The sequence below is a fragment of the Colletotrichum tamarilloi genome (assembly GCF_030869305.1).
Source record: "Colletotrichum tamarilloi strain Tom-12 chromosome Unknown Scaffold_105.1, whole genome shotgun sequence".
Lineage (NCBI taxonomy): Eukaryota > Fungi > Ascomycota > Sordariomycetes > Glomerellales > Glomerellaceae > Colletotrichum > Colletotrichum tamarilloi.
In genome coordinates this window covers 39,483-55,220 of record NW_026849488.1, presented here as the reverse complement: position 1 = coordinate 55,220, position 15,738 = coordinate 39,483, and the positions used below count along the sequence as shown (strand labels likewise).

Here is a 15,738-nt window from a genome sequence, read left to right as displayed (position 1 = left end):
ATCACTGACTGCCCATTTTGACAAGCAGTTTACCTAATGATCTAGCAGTGAAGCAAGTCAGCTCAGGGCAATGTCAGGCCATGAATAGAAGCTGAAGCCCGCTTGACAAAGCCTCATCGGAAGTCTCACTCCTTTCCTTGGGACCCTTCAAAATGGTAAGATGAGATGGAATGACAGGGGTCAGAGAGTGTAACCACAGGAACTTGCAAGGGGTTTAGAAAAGGGGACCACTGCAGGGACAGCCTGGAAATCCCAACCTAAAATCGGGGGACCGTTTCCAACCATTCGTCAGAATTATCGCAGCTATTAGATCCGAGTGCAGTGAGCTGGAGGAGCTGAGCTGAGCCTTGCCTTGGACAACTCACTCACCCTTCTGCTCAAGTTCTCACGCACCTTTCTCCACGACTCATGTTCGATCACCACGGTTAGGATCAACTCAGAGCTGTGTCTGCCTACGTTAGCTGTGCCGATCATTGTTGGCCCCGTCTTTGCCAGAGCCCGTTCACTGGAAACACGACGGAGTGAGGCCCGGCCCACACCACACCCGGCAGGCATTTCTTCCCAACTTGGAGGGAGGAAGCGAAGCCTTAAGACCACAGGCACAGCGATCAATGGCACTGTCTCTCATGTTGCACACTTTTCCACCAGGTGCCAACAGTCAGCGGCTCCAAATCTCACAGTCTCGGGAAAGTATACCTACACGAAAGAAGGTGAACTCAATACCCCTTGCTTGGAGAAGAAATGCCAAACACAGCCCTCAATCTGCCTCGCGAAATCCCCCTTGCCCGCCAAGCTCAGCCCTAGGACGCCAATCCAACATCGTCGGGCCTAGCGTCCCCGCCGTGATGCATGAGCCGGTTGCTGCCTCTGTTAGCAAAGTCTCCAATCACCGCTTCGACCAGGAAGCCACAGGGGGGAAACGAGAGGTCGAGGGGCATGCCGACTCGCCGAGTGTGTAATGGATTCACGGATCATGGTCTGACATATTCTTCTTACGCCGGCGCTGATCGGCTACAAAGTTCTTGCTATGGCTCGGACGCACAGGATTCAGGCAGCCGACAGGTGAGTAAAGGAGTTGTGGGGATGTTCATCTCTCCTTCCAAAACGCTACCAAGGCTACGAACTCCATGGGCCTGCCAGACTCCAGAGGAATGGTTAGAGAACCGGAGAAAAGTGCTTGACATGAGCAAAGCCTCATTCCCCCAAGCGAGAAGCACGTCCCTGTCTCAAAGTCATCAAAAACGCCTATTGGCGTTGTCTAGCAGCAGCCTACACTAGCGCATGTGTGGACTGGACTGGGGACGAGGTAATTTGTATTGAAGCTTGTTTTTATTCCCATATTTTTTTCAGCTACGAGATCAAGGTACTTTTATTGTGTGACCACTGGTGACTTAAGCCACTACTTGGGCACCTCCCGTTAAACCAAATGCGGCCACTCTTGAGATGTGATCGGCCGTCTGCATTCGTCCAACCCGTATTGAGGCCTTTAGCCATCAGCCCGTTCGTCGAAGCGTTGCTCGCGCCTTGTCTTACATGAAGCCCACTGGCTGCTGTATATCAGACCACGGAATCCCTCACCCTCGCTCTTTGGCTTTTCGACGCTCTCTTCGACGTTTCTCTGTTTCTGGAACCTCTGCCCTCGAACGGTCACCTTCAGCACCCATTAGCACCAGTATCAAGCATCGCAACCCGTCAACATGGACTACTCACAGCAACCCAAGGCGGAGTACCAGCAGCCCCAGATGCAGCCTCAAATGCAACCGCAGCAGCAACAGCAGCAGTACTACGAGCAACAACAGCCTCAACAGCAGCAGCTCCAGCACCAGCACCAGCCCCATCCCCAGCACCAGCAGACAATGCAGCAAGAATACGTTCAAGGCGCCAATGTCCAGACCCAAGAATGGCAGTCAAGCTTGATGGACTGCGGCCCTTGTGATACCTGTATCGTGGGAACCTGTCTCCCGTGCTTGCGTAAGTTCTCTCCTCCACGTTCTAAACCCAGGAGGCCTAACTAATACGCATCACCCAACAGTCCTCGGCAAGACCTCAGAGCGCATGCGCGACCCCACAATGCAGACATACGAGGCCATCAACACAGACTGCCTGCTCATGTGCGGCATCACCTGGTTCACCGGCTGCGGCTGGATCTACGCCATGATGAAGCGCGGCGAGATCCGCGAGCGCTTCGGTATCAAGGGCTCCGGCGGCTCCGACTGCTGCGTGAGCTACTGGTGCGGGTGCTGCGCGCTCATCCAGCAGGATAAGGAGGTGCAGGCGCGTCTGTCGACGGGGCCTATTGTCCAGGGGTACCAACCGCAGAAGGAGGGCATGCACATGCCGCCACAGCAAGCTTGAGCAACGGCTCCGTGATGTTGGTTGCGAATGGGAAGGTGATGAGGGTAGATGAGGCTACGGCGTGGTTTTTGTCTTGGTAATGATGGTTATTGGTTATGGTATACCCGTGGGAATTGAAGGCAATGACAACGCCGACTCGGGTTGATGCGATTGTCATTCGACTGATAGTCTCGAGCACATGGGCCTGGTAATATTTCTTGCTAGTAATTGAGCTGGCCGAGCTTGATCAAACATGTTGATCATTCATCTGATACTTCTCGCCAAATCACTCACTTCAGTGAATCACTGGAGTCACGACTGCTTGAAGCCCTTTTCGATCGAGCTCGCCTTGAACGGTGAATCATACTACGCTTGCCACAACTACAAAACGGTTGTCGCGAGATGCTTCTCTCTCCCCCTTGATTTCTCATCACTACCCCTCTCCAATGCAAAATTGACTTCTTCCTCATCTTTTCGCGAATATGGCCGCGATTGTTTCCCAGGATGCCGTTGCGCCAGCGGAAGAGATATGCGGTTGGATACCGCTCGCGACGAATACTCTAGGGTAAAGCATCCCTTCCCCGAGGTGGCCCGTTCCGACGCCACGCAAGTAAGCAAGACAGACGAACGACATTAGCTAATAAGTCCACAGATTCTTACAAGAGCCCATCCCCTATGCCTGTATCAATCCACCCGCGGACTGTATCTCGTCCGGGTCATACATGGGCTGCGGCAGCCCCATACCCACGACTTGCGTGCAGACAGCCAAAGCCCCGAGGGTATGTGAGCCCGGCCAGCTCTGCTGGTAAGTCGATCTTGTATAGGATTTCCCAACTGAGATTTCATCGAAGCCACTAACAACGGATAGTGGGCCATATCCTAACACGGACTGCTGGACTTGGCGTTCGATTGACAATACTGCAACTTACACACTCTTACAATGCAGCTCAGCCTCCGGTGTCGGGACTTTAATGGCAGAATCCTTCATACCAGGGGCCACAGTGACAGCCACCACGAAAGATGGTTCACCTAAAACCAGTAGCGACGCCAAGACGACCAGAACGGCCGAAGTATCACAACCCACAGCTGGAGTTACCATCGCCACAAAGACGAGTCTTCTGCTACCTGGAATCCCTTCGGAAACATCCGGTTCCTCTGGCGAAGCCTCGTCTGCTGCAATTACAGGGGCTATCGTCGGAGCACTTGCCTTTCTTGGCATCTTGTTAGGTGTGACCGTCTTCATCTGGAACCGGGCCAGGAAAAAGAAACGTCTGGCTCACGAGGCTGCGATTGGAGGGCCAGTGACGCCCATGAGAAAGAGAGATAGTATGATACCGTTCCATGCGGGGGCCATCAATGTTCCAGTGTCGTCTGTTTATGATTACGGCGGCCCATCGAAGAGCGTATCGAGAGGTGATTCTGGTGTTTTGGAAGGGGCGAGTAGGCCTCCTGCTCGACCACCTAGAAGTCCGGCCAGGGACATGAACGTCACCGAGGGTGGTTGGATTTAGTGGACGGGAAGACGGAAAGGGCTTTAACAGTCGATCGCCTTAGATTACTGAGTTTTTTATGCCGAAGGGCTTGCCCTCAAATTTTCAGGAGCTCGCATAGCCTTAGATACTCCTCATGATAGCCCATGGCTTACACATGGAAGAAGCTAGAACTGTCTCTGCCAAGACGCTAGGTTACTTCAATGATACGACTTGAGCCAAATATCCAGAAAAGATGTGATAATCTCTTCCCGTAATAAAATCCTTCCAACCCCAGAGAAATAGCTTAAGCTTTAAACTCAACCTGTCTCATTAGAGATCAACGGTTATTGGCGGGCTGATGGGATGCTCGAGTGCGAGGAAGTGCGAGCCAAGCCATTCGAGCCCGGCAGAATGTCGATGCCTAGAGCAGGAACAAGGTAATAGGATTGCGGGCCGCTGCCTGAGTCCCCACATCTAACCCGCAGAGAGATTGATAACTCTAAATGCTTGCACCAGCCTCCTTCATGGACTATCCACTCTTGTAAGCGCTACGCTGCTTCGAGAGAATGAGCGAAGCGATGTCTAAGCTCTTTCTATCATGAGATTGGTGAAGTCGGATCAGGGCTTCAATTCTCTCAATCAGCCTCGGATAATCTGTCAATCGGCTTTAGAGAAAATGATTGGCTACATAGCAGACCTTGAAAGTTATCGACAGTCTAGAGGACATTATAAAAGGCAGGTGTCTTCGCGATGTTGAAGGAACTCGATTACAACATCAACAACCACAATTACAACATCATCACATTCAAACACACCCATAGCCATCCATCTACATCAACTCTTTCCTCACCAACCCCATAATCATCCTTTACAATGCAGTTCGCAAAGACCATCCTCCTCATCGCCACAGCCATCGTCCCTGCCGTCATGGCCGGATGCAGTGGTGCCGCCCCTTACCAAGGAACTTGCGCGAAGTGCGCTGGCGAATGCCACAAAAGTAAGTAGCATCATCAAGTTGCCGGAAGACTCCCGCCGAGCGATCAAGTCCGAGGGTGCTGACTCAAAGTTTCTCCAAGACTTTGGCGGACCTGACCGCATGTCTTCCCTCCAGCGCGCTGGCTGCCAGACCAACTGCCTGTTGCACTGCAACGACTGCAACTAGACGGAATGGCTTGTTCCTTGGACTTCGATGGAGCGCAACTTCTAGGAGGTCAGATGTCACATGGCAGGACGTTCACTTCATTCTATTTGGAGAAAGAGTCATGGTTTAGGCGACTCTGTCGATAGTCACATGTAGCTCACCAAGAGTTCGCAGTTAGATAAAAGCAATTACATAAATTGCTCAAAACTGCGCCAACTCAGCCGCGGACGAATGTCGTCCAGTGATATGACTGCCTTTCTTGTCCCCAGTCACGCAAGCACAGAGCATGATCTATTGTCACTCGATACAATTCCTTCGATTCGGAGATACGTATTGTCAATTAGAAGACCTATTCACTGACGACCTCATATGAGCCTTGCCTCAATCACATTTCAAATGGCCCAGCGAGCCAATCTGGAAATAAGAAGCAAATTCCCAAAGACAGCGATTCCTGTTTCTGTATCCACAGAAATCCGAGATAAAAAACGTACCACTTGAAGCGATCCGAGTCTCCTATTGAAAAGCAACGGGCTGAGATGCAATGAAGTTGTTGCTCTGGGACTGCGGACATTAGCAGAAATGTCACACGAAGAACACGATGGACTGAATGTTAGTGAGAGCTAGTGTGTGTGTGAGAGAGAGAGAGAGAGAGAGAGAGAGAGAGAGAGAGAGAGAGAGAGAGAGAGAGAGAGAAAGAGTGATGTTGACAAGTGAATGGAGCATTCATGCGGTTTCTGGAGCCAGCTGATTTCCAGTTTGAGTGTCCTTCCGGCGGAGTCATGTAATCATATTGGTGATAGTGATATCGACTCGACAAATCAGATATCTAACCTTTTGCATCCTGATAGTAGCTCATAGATTGCACGAGGGGAAAGGGCAGAGGCCAAAAGTACATCAGAGCAATGTTGGCACACTTTTCTTCAGATCACACCCCCGGAACGTTTTGAACAAATCTGATAATATGCATTCTCAAGTCTTTATTATCTCCCTCCTGGCAGCCGTGGCTTCTGCCATGATCACTTGCTCAGGCAATAATGCATGTGCCCCGTCTGGGGTACGTGAAGGATGGTTGACACGTTGTATGTTGCTGTTGAGCTTATACTGACATGAGTGTTCACCGCAGCCCAAGACATGCGTATACGGCTCTCAGAAGAACGCCTGCGCTAAGTTCTGTAGTGTACGTCCCCGTCGTAATCACATACAAGACTTGACAAAGGCACTGACATTTTGAATAGTCTGATTGCAATGGGTCATTGTCGTTTGTGTGCTTGCAGTAAGTCGTCAAACTCCTTCTAACTGGCTTTCATTTCCTAACAGCGTCAGAACCAAAGATGGACGGGGAAACAACTTCGACTGCTGATGCTACCCCCGAGTTTAAGGACTTGATGTAAGATCGGCATCTGTCTGATGATATAGATCTCCAGTCAATATAAGTTGGGTTTATTTTCTCATGATGCAGCAGCTATAGTCTGGACTAAGCGAGTGTCATTTATACTACTGTTGTGCAGAGAAATGCAGGTTCGATACAACGATTGGCATCATTGCGATTCTCAACGTCCAAGGACACTCCTCAGCGTCACGAGTTAATTGGCGGTGTGAACAAAAGAATGATGGGATAGTGCTCTAGTTCTTGAGGTAGCGGCTCAAGTCCTAAGTTTTACCGTTCATCATTGTCGGATGATAACGAAACGTATGAGAAGATGGAGCTGATCAATAACAATTGCCCTCGGATAAAGATCAAGTTGGTAAGATTGTGCTAGGGCTATTGGTTGGAAGTAAAAATGGCTTAAGACTTCTGGAGTATAAATTCTTGGCCCCAATTGAGCAGTTATATGCGCATGCGGCATTTCATCCGTCCGATAGCCTGATTGCTCAGAGAACAGAGATGTGCTTGGAATTTTAGCCGGAATACCCAGCAAAAGTACAAGCTTTGTTGATCACCGATCTAAGCCGGGGAGAACGGGAAATCCTACAAGAAATGGAGATCAGTGATTTTCTGCTCGGCACGGTCTACATAGCCGGTCAAAGTTCGACCCAAGCACGAGTCATAGTCTCACGAACTCGAACCTCTGGTCTTTCCAGGGAAGGCAATTAGCCCGAATACAGCATACTATAGTACACGTAACAGCGACTTCCTTCATGTAAAGATAGACTTCACATACTTACTTGAGGAATTAGTTGTCTAGTTGACTTGGAAATGCAGACTCCTTTATTTCGCATTAATAACTCAACAAGTTGCGAGTGCAACTATCCTGAGGGTGCCGAAACCCATGTAAGGTGGGTCTCGCTCTCGCAACTCATTTAATTTGACTTTTCAGAAGTTATTGAATCCAAAAGCTACTAGGCGTGTCCGAGGCTCGTTCAATCCGCAATATCCGAAGTCAGGAGCGTAAGGAGTTGAAGTTATTCTCGTATAAATATGGCTTCTGTTTGGTAGTAGCGAGTATCGGGAGTCTGACGGACACCGCACTCAAGCTTTTTCTCCCAAAACAATACGAATACGCAATTTCTACAGCAAGAACTTGAAGTATGCCATTTTGATACATTCGTCCTCTTTCGATTAAAAACAAAGTAACTTGTCAACTAACAAAGACTAGAAAATGGTCAAGCTTTCCCTCCTCGCCCTCATCACCCCGGTGATGGCCGCCAACTGGGTCACCATCTCAGCCAAGGGAGACGGATCTTTTGAGCAGTTCAAAACCTGGGCCCAGCGGACGTGCCAAAACGATCAAAAGGGACAGGTCTACAGCTCCTCTGACATTTACGGCGACCTATCGGTCAACTGCGCCAATGTCCCGCAGAGCTGGTGCGACTCGTACAAGGGAGGCAAGAACTACCACCCTAGTGGAGTGTCTTTCACCAGCCCCAAGGCTGGAGCTTGCTACCAACTTTGATATGGCGGTAGTTGAAACGTTGGTCTTTCGCCTTTTGGGTACAGCATGGTGAACGATGAGTGGTTCTAGGCAGCGGCATGCAGTTGCAATAGCGAATCATATATGTTGCTGTATAGGTCCGCTTGAGGGGAATAGAGACCTGATAATCATAGCCATAGTTGAGAACAGAGCCCTGTATTATCTATCCGGAAGAAAATGGTTTCTAGTTCGTTCTGCTTGAGACATCCTTGTCGCTGAATGCCGCTTAAAGTCCATTTAAGCCTCACCAACCATGGGGATAACATCTGGCAAAGCATGCTAACTTGACATGCATCGAGTATGTACTGCTGCCGTCATTCGATGGATGCCAGCTCCATCACACCCTCATCTGAGGATGGGCAGGCGGCCGTACCCTCCCAGACCTAGTCTCGGCATCTTCGTAGACTTTGGCGTCGATGCCACGGGGCGGGTACGTCCGGACACGACCACGTTCATCAGCGTGCCGCGTCATCTCTTGCCGACCCTCACGGCCGAGGGGCTCAAGGGGTGCTCGCACAAGTTTCGCCGTATCCCCCGTCGGATGAGCCATAACACCAACAACGGCCATTTTCTCCCCGCCATTGACTTGGGCCACACGAACCGCAGCCCGGGTTTGAAAAGGATCGTTCGCCGGTCGGCCGTCGGCAGGCCCCATCACATTTGCTCGTTCATTCGGATGAAGGCGCCGATTTGCTTGGCGCGCGTTCAAGGGGCGACGGTCGTACTGGAAATTGAATTGTTCGCCAGACTGTGGGATGGGATACTCTTGCATAGGACCAGTAGGCCCCTGGGATCGACCTGGACCCGTGGCGAAGTCGTCAAAGGTCTTTGGTCCTTCACCCCGGACCTGAGTGCCACGAAATTCATGAGGGTACCTGGATGGGGTGCGTGTGTGAGGCGGGGGTACAGTCTCGAGATGTTTGGATACATCTTTCGCGGCAACAGGACCGTGAAGTGTATGGTATTGCTGTCCAGCGCCGAGAAGTCAGCCAATCACGGTCTGCTTTATTTGATTTTTGCCAACAACCACTGGAGCTACATGTATCGCATGCCGTCTGATAAAATGCGGTATTGTGGTGAAACAGAAAAAGGATACTCACAAGGTGCTCCTCAGCGTTGTCCGTGTTGCGTCTCTGCGGTGTAGATTGCTTATTGCCCATCTTGTCGATTCGGAGTGATGGGAGATATTTAAAGAAAAGGTGAAAGAGTACTATGTAAAATAATGGTAACGATTGAGGAATTGCTGTCAACGTAATATTGAGTCGAGTAGAAGCAGGAAAGAAAAGGTCACTTCTCCAGGATGTGGATGCTCTGAGCAATGAAGAAAGACCTCGAGATGAGACATCCCGGACTCTCTTAAGTAGAGGGAAATCGAATTTCGAGTCTCTCGGCTCAAGATCTACAGGAACCGCCGCGTTTGCAATAATTAGCAACCGGACGTTAGATGGGTCGAGAAAAAGCGCCCTGTTCCAACATCAAACGATCAACCACAATGCTCCACTCCGAGAAACCCACGACGCAAACACGCAACCAGCCAACCAGGACAGTCAAGTTCCCTCATCTCGCCAATCGACCAATGAATTCTAAGTCAAAGTTGAGTTGGGTGCGTGGAGTGAAGCGCGAGAGGAAAAAACTTTGGTTCCAACATTGCCGCCCGAAAAGTTGTGTTGGCAAGTCGCTGGCGGTCCAATGATTGCTTGTCAGTTTGGACTTGATGTTGGTTGGGTCATTGAGAAAAAAAGTGACACCTTCTAACATTGAACGATTGATAAAGACAAACGCGGAAGAACAACCCTGCTTCCAAGATTACATCCCGGCAAGGCTTGTCCAAAAGTCGCCCAAGGTTCGATTATTATTAGTTACTTTCGATTTCGTGTTGGTTTGGCCGGTGTGCTCGGTGACCCGGCAGGTTTCGGACCCTGGCTGTGACTGTGAGGCCGCGGTACCGGCACGGTGGTTCGGCGATGCGCTCGCTGGGTGGGCTGTGCAACGGTCGGCGCTTATTATGCAGTGACCACTTACCACCCCGGCCACGTGAGGAGACCTCTCCAACGGGTGAACTTGCCTTCTCCTCATGAACTCACAGCCCCAGGCTGCCTCCTGCCTCGACTTTTAATAACCTGTTACCCTCATTGTGAACTGTTCTACCTTCATCATCTCAACAGTACTCTTAGCAACACATCACTTTATCAAGTCACTTCGTCCAATCACTCTATCAAATCACCTCATCATCAAATCATTCCAAAAGAAAATGACCACGGACACCTTGAGATCTCAGGGATCTGTCAACCCTCAACGATCCGGCGATAAGATTGTGCCTGTCGGCAGCAGCCAAGAGCCCCAGACAGCGTCCCCCGTCGAACCGTGGAGAGCTGAGCTCGAAGAGCAGATAGTCGACCTGGAAAGTTGGGGAGATGAGCAAGAAACAGAAATCGCTTCAATCATTCTCAAAATGCTCCTCTCATTTCCTGAAAAAGGATACCTGGCCACTCTTGAAGCTTCACTCCGTATAGGAGCGGATTACTGGGCTAAGTTCCTTCCTTCGAGCTGGGACCCTCTTAATAAGCCTTATATGAAGGACGACAAAGGCTGGCCCATGTACCTCGCCGGCGTTTACGGCACGATTTCCTACCAGTCATGGCTACTGCGTTATGACGATCCTCGCCAAGACTGCTTAGTGCACCTTCTGATCGACTTGCAGAATCTGCCCAAGGTGACATACCGGAGCTATGGTGTACGTTTCTACTTCCCTCTACTTCTCCTTTCCACGAAGTGTGTTGCTTACGGCGGAGTTCTCATAGGAAGAACACCATGCATACCACAATGACCCAGTCTTTACCTCAATGTGTAACGAGAATTGGAGTGCCAAATTTGGTAAGTCAAACCAACCAGCTTCACATATTAGGCCTTTTCTCATTTTTACAATAAGCATCCGACCGGCCTGAACCGACCGAACCCGAAGCAAAGAAGGACTTCATCCTCACTTGCGACGAGTGGGTCAATTTCTCTTCGTTCTTGGCCCGGTATCATGGCTCCAAAGCATATCAGCCACGTCCTGGGGCCCTGAAGTATCCAAGCGTCGACATCGAGCTCGCCCTTGAAAAGCCCCTTCCTCCTGGAAAGCTCGGCGAATGTAGATTGCTGGTGGCATCCAACTGGTTTATTCATGCTGGAAAACTCATCTACGAGAACATGGCGGAGACGGACACGAAGAACTGGAATCTCGGTGTATGGACCCTCTGGACGAAGGCCATTCGCGATATCCTGCAGGCTGGGGGTCAGTCTAATGAAGTAACCGCGAGACTGCAAGCCGCTTTGGACATGGTCGTCTCCTTAACCCCAAAGGGGAGTGAGATGAAGGGAAGCAGTGAGCTTGGAGAGAGCAGCGAGGCTCAGAAAAAAAGCGAGATACAGGAGAGCAGTAAGGTGAAGGAGAGTAGTGAGGTCCAGGATGATGGTGAGGTGAAGGAGACCGATGAGGTCAAGGAGACTGGTGAGGCTAAGGAGAGCAGTGAGGCTCAAGAAAGCAGTGAGGTTAAGGAGGACAGTGAGACCAAGTAATTAGTGTCATAGCCATTGAATCAGTCGGCAACACCAGGTTCTCTGGGTACATGTAGGCAAGACGTCATGTACAAAACTAGTGTGACGCACGAAATGCTTCAGTCAGTAGCTAGCTGCTGCGCGACCTGTACCGGGTCCCATCTCCCAAGCCCATATTCTCCGGGTTTGTGGTATGGGCAAGATTTGAGTCTGCGATGCGGGACGCGAAACTTGTCATGACCATTCGAGACATATCGACCCTAGTGGTCCGGTCAGTGATGTGTCACTATGGAGCGGAAGGGAGTAAGAGAAGTTCCCTGAAGCCCGACAGAGTGATCTATGATGGGTCGATGGGACCGGGCAGTCCCCTCAATCGTTGCTTCAATCTGACAGTGGTCGAAGAATTTCGCGTTATCGGAGCCGGCGGGATGTACGCGAGGGATCCGCTGGTGATACATAAACGCAGCGTGGGCAGCATCAGGTGGACACGCCAAGTACCTTATCAAGGGAAGTCGCCTCCTCGCGGTGTGCACTCCGAGAGTAGACAAAAAACATGACTTAGATGAATCCACTTAGTCAGTCTATTGCCAAACACGAGAGATCGGCTGCGAGAAGTTGTAAAGTCCGAAGCATGTCTAGCTCTCGAATATGCTCCTCGCCAGTCTTGGACTTTGCAGGATCATGGGACTCGTCAGTTGATCTGAATCATGCCAGGGTGAAAGATCTCATCTGTATTATATGTGACTTGGAGAAGAAGAAGCTGTGAACGCCTAAAGTAGTACTAGTAGATTATTCAACGAAGCGTCGGTGCTTCTCGCTCCTGATCACAATTCTGTGCGGAAAAGGTTTCACACGAGCAATAACACCCGGCAACTGTTCGTATTTCACCTCAATCTCCCTTCCATCTTCCTCCATCGCTCTTTGAATGTTGAAAACCGCCAAAAACTGCGCAATACAGAGAAAGATTGTCTGGTCGGCAATATACCTTCCAGGACAAGCTCTGCGTCCGAATCCGTACACAACATCAGTTGGTGGAGGTTCATTGAACGGCTCGAAATACCGCTCAGGTTTGAGCTTCATTGGGTCATGATATGTGTTGGGGTCGTGCATGAGCGACGCAGCTGCAGGAAACAAAAGCGTGTCCTTGGGTATGAAATAGCCGTTGTAAGTATCGTCTTCCGTAGTCAAGTGCGGGAAGCCCATGGGTGCAAGTGTGTGCCAGCGAAGTGCCTCTTGTGCTATAGCGTGAACGTATGGGAGGCTGTCTTTGTCGGAGAATGAAGGAAGACGTGAGTCGCCCACCACGCGGTCAACCTCACCCTGTGCTCTCTTTTGAACTTCTGGGTATACGACCAAGGCCGCAAAGATGGAGTACAGCATCGCGCCAGTCGTATCAGTGCCTGCATTCAGCATAGATGCAGCTGTCCAGCCGATAACGCTCTTCTCCTCGGGGTCAATTTTCCGATGGAGATCTTTGATCAAGCCAGCGACGTACGAAACATCATCGTTTCCATTCGCCATTTGCTCCTTGACGTATTCGTAAGGAACCTCAATTCCCTGGAAGAGATGTTGTCGGAATATTTCAGCCGTCTTTTTGAATCCCGCGCCCGGCATCCAAGTTGGGACGTATCGTAGCCATGGGATCAAGTCAACCATCCAGGCTCCTGGGCTCGTGGCTTTGGAGAAATCCTCCATTACCTGCTTAGACATGGCCACGATGGGGTCGTTCTTCTTCGGGTCCGTTCTGTAATTGTAGAGAATGCGTAGCATGATAGAGCCCGCGAATCTGGATTACAAAGTCAGGTTTTGTTCATCCCCCCACTCTTGAGTAAGGTATACAATAACAACTGCTTACTGGTTCAAATGGCCTTGCAGGGTATCGCTGTTGGAGTCTTCGTATATTTGCTTCAAGAACCGCAGAGTTTCACGCTCTTGGATCGGTTCGAATCGTATGATCGACTTCTTACTGACTTGAGTTGCCGTAAGTTTCCGATGCAATCGAAATTTCTTATTGTACGGCATCATGCCCATGATGTCTCCATAACCGACTCTAGGAAAATCACATTAGTTCAACAATCGATTCTCGTGGAAGTGAAACTCGTACAACTCACCAGCGAAAACCAGCTTAGGCCGCGACGCACTCTTCAGAGCGCGTGTCTCCAACATGTCAAGCACGGCTTGTTTGTCATGGAGAATGACGAAACGTTGACCAAGCACAGATACTGAGGTGATTGGGCCATATTGCTCCTTGTGTTTCTGCCAATGTACCCATTCAAGAGTTCCGGAAGGGGGAAGATCCAAGATGTTGCCGAGAAATGGCAAACCTCTGGGTCCAGGCGGCAATGGACCCCTATGTCGTTGTTGGATGCGGTTAAAGATAATGTAGCAGAGCAGCACTATGGCTAAGGAGTAAATCAGTGGAGTGCCAAACATGACGACTCGCAGAAAGATTGCTGGTACATTTGAGAAGTTATTTGTCTACAAAAAGGAGGAATTCATCTCTATTTAGAGATATTTGCCTGAGAACCTGTGGATTACCTAGCCCAATGGCTTACACCTCGCTAAAGTCAAGCTCATACAGTCAGCAGGGAACAAGATTCATTATGGTTAACCTCTTTATTCATTCCGCCAGTAGGAAACAAATGAGTATGAGCGGCTTATGTCAGATATGAGAGCTGACGCTGCACTAATCATCCTTGGGGGAGCTAAGTCACAATCGCGTGCATGTGAATGGCTCAGCATCATGGCCCAAGTCCACCGACCTGATTGGCATCATCGGACTGATCCCTGCATCCCCCACTAAGGTATTACTGCGGTACGTGCTAACTGCCTTAGTCGAATGGCTTTAGAACGAGAAACCTTTGTCACGTGCATTCACTCATGAGTGTCATCAATGAAGCCGACAACTGGTATTTACAATAAACGTCTTGAATACCGTAGCCCTCTGATAGACTTAACCTGCCGATGTTAGAGACTGTAACAATCTTCTTTCCGAAAGAACTCGAAGCATGAGAAATGCCCCAGAGTTTCTTTTTTGTTCGAACTTGTGCCTCATCGTAAGTGGATTTCGAGTGGGCGGTTCGGGTCGAGTGATTCGGGACACGTTGACGAGTTTGCCAATCTATATCCATTTGACCACTGACGTCGTCTTTGGAGCTGCTAGGAGGATTTATGGGCATCTAGGGTCGAGAGTTCATATGGGAGCAATTGGTGTCAGGAAACACCGAAACAGTGATACCATCGTGACAGTTTATCGGTACCTCCAGCAGCATAGATACCTACCCTACTCTGGGATCAGTTTGGCAGTGTTGACCAGATCAATCCGCTGTGCCCGCAGTGGGGAACGCCCGTAAGCGGTGAGGTTGATCAAACGAGGTCATCCCTGGTTCTTTCGAATGGCATGCTTGCAGAACGACCTCGGAAAATACCCTGAGTCTGCGTGTCAGTTGCCATCCGCCAGCATCAAGCCCAGACTATCACATACAATCTGGCCCAGCGCAAAAGATATGTTCTTACAAGCGGTCGCAAAGTTCTCTTCTGGCAAGAATACGGAGGTCCTCATTCGGCTGCACCGATACCTGCGGCCGGTTCTGACCGGGAGTGGGGCCTGCGGGCAGACGTTGATGGGATCCGCCACAGCTGCATTTGCCGCACTCGGGGCGGCGTCGGTTGCCCAGCTTCGGATCGCTGCCGAGCCAATCCCGGTCTGGGTCAGTCTGTCAAGGGTCTTGGTCCTTCATGCAGTGGCTTCTTCAGCGATTTGCTTCCTGGAGCAGACTTGAGGTCCCCATAGGTACGAAGCACCTGTCCAGAGAAATACCTAAATCTTTCTAGTAGTGCGTAGAAGAGATTCCCAGAACATACTGAGTTCTATCCTATTCAGTTAGCATGAAGGAAGCCATTGAAGCTCAGGAAATCCCTCCTTCCGCTCTGTGTGCTGTTAAGATGACTGCGGAGTGTTGATGGTGGTATAGCCCACTCCATAGAGGCCTTGTGAACAGGGAGACCGTTTGCAATGCCTCACACGAAACGTGAATTATAAATGGATGGTCAAGGTGGTGTCGGCCCACATCCAAGTGTGACGCTGCAGCCGCGGCGAGCCGATGCCGGTGGGTTCTCGCGATAACCTAAGCATGTAAAGTGGGGCGATTGCTTAATCAGATGATCTGATAAGATCAAATTCTCCCACCTGCCCACCTGCCACCTGCCCCAAGCGCACTTTCTGCACTCAGCGAATTCCACCTTACTTTTTTGTCCTGAGGTCTCCCCGCCCGGGCTACCTCAGCTTTTACCTCCTGCAACCTCACCTCTCGACGACATATCAACAGCATCATCGCGA

General features: G+C 50.3%; 7 protein-coding genes across 7 annotated transcripts; 5 read left to right on the top strand and 2 right to left on the bottom strand.

Moving 5' to 3' along the window:
• Nucleotides 1–1,697: 1,697 nt before the first annotated feature.
• CTAM01_13795 (PLAC8 family protein) lies at nucleotides 1,698–2,355 on the top strand (the record flags this gene model as incomplete). Its single annotated transcript, XM_060529797.1, has 2 exons — nucleotides 1,698–1,971; nucleotides 2,033–2,355. The coding sequence occupies 2 exons, from the start codon at nucleotides 1,698–1,700 to the stop codon at nucleotides 2,353–2,355; spliced, it is 597 nt and encodes a 198-aa protein (XP_060375622.1).
• A 461-nt stretch (nucleotides 2,356–2,816) lies between these two features.
• On the top strand, nucleotides 2,817–3,845 carry CTAM01_13794 (uncharacterized protein; the record flags this gene model as incomplete). Its single annotated transcript, XM_060529796.1, has 3 exons — nucleotides 2,817–2,899; nucleotides 2,987–3,139; nucleotides 3,203–3,845. 3 exons carry the CDS (start codon nucleotides 2,817–2,819, stop codon nucleotides 3,843–3,845), a joined length of 879 nt encoding a protein of 292 aa, XP_060375621.1.
• Nucleotides 3,846–4,679: 834 nt separating this feature from the next.
• CTAM01_13793 (uncharacterized protein) lies at nucleotides 4,680–4,968 on the top strand (the record flags this gene model as incomplete). The annotated part of the gene is made up of 2 exons (XM_060529795.1): nucleotides 4,680–4,803; nucleotides 4,883–4,968. The coding sequence occupies 2 exons, from the start codon at nucleotides 4,680–4,682 to the stop codon at nucleotides 4,966–4,968; spliced, it is 210 nt and encodes a 69-aa protein (XP_060375620.1).
• Nucleotides 4,969–7,547: 2,579 nt separating this feature from the next.
• On the top strand, nucleotides 7,548–7,841 carry CTAM01_13792 (uncharacterized protein; the record flags this gene model as incomplete). The annotated part of the gene is made up of 1 exon (XM_060529794.1): nucleotides 7,548–7,841. One exon carries the CDS (start codon nucleotides 7,548–7,550, stop codon nucleotides 7,839–7,841), a length of 294 nt encoding a protein of 97 aa, XP_060375619.1.
• Nucleotides 7,842–8,196: 355 nt separating this feature from the next.
• On the bottom strand, nucleotides 8,197–9,019 carry CTAM01_13791 (uncharacterized protein; the record flags this gene model as incomplete). The annotated part of the gene is made up of 2 exons (XM_060529793.1): nucleotides 8,197–8,826; nucleotides 8,960–9,019. 2 exons carry the CDS (start codon nucleotides 9,017–9,019, stop codon nucleotides 8,197–8,199), a joined length of 690 nt encoding a protein of 229 aa, XP_060375618.1.
• Nucleotides 9,020–10,110: 1,091 nt separating this feature from the next.
• CTAM01_13790 (uncharacterized protein) lies at nucleotides 10,111–11,420 on the top strand (the record flags this gene model as incomplete). Its single annotated transcript, XM_060529792.1, has 3 exons — nucleotides 10,111–10,593; nucleotides 10,661–10,733; nucleotides 10,789–11,420. 3 exons carry the CDS (start codon nucleotides 10,111–10,113, stop codon nucleotides 11,418–11,420), a joined length of 1,188 nt encoding a protein of 395 aa, XP_060375617.1.
• Nucleotides 11,421–12,188: 768 nt separating this feature from the next.
• On the bottom strand, nucleotides 12,189–13,832 carry CTAM01_13789 (uncharacterized protein; the record flags this gene model as incomplete). Its single annotated transcript, XM_060529791.1, has 3 exons — nucleotides 12,189–13,185; nucleotides 13,255–13,449; nucleotides 13,504–13,832. The coding sequence occupies 3 exons, from the start codon at nucleotides 13,830–13,832 to the stop codon at nucleotides 12,189–12,191; spliced, it is 1,521 nt and encodes a 506-aa protein (XP_060375616.1).
• Nucleotides 13,833–15,738: the final 1,906 nt, after the last annotated feature.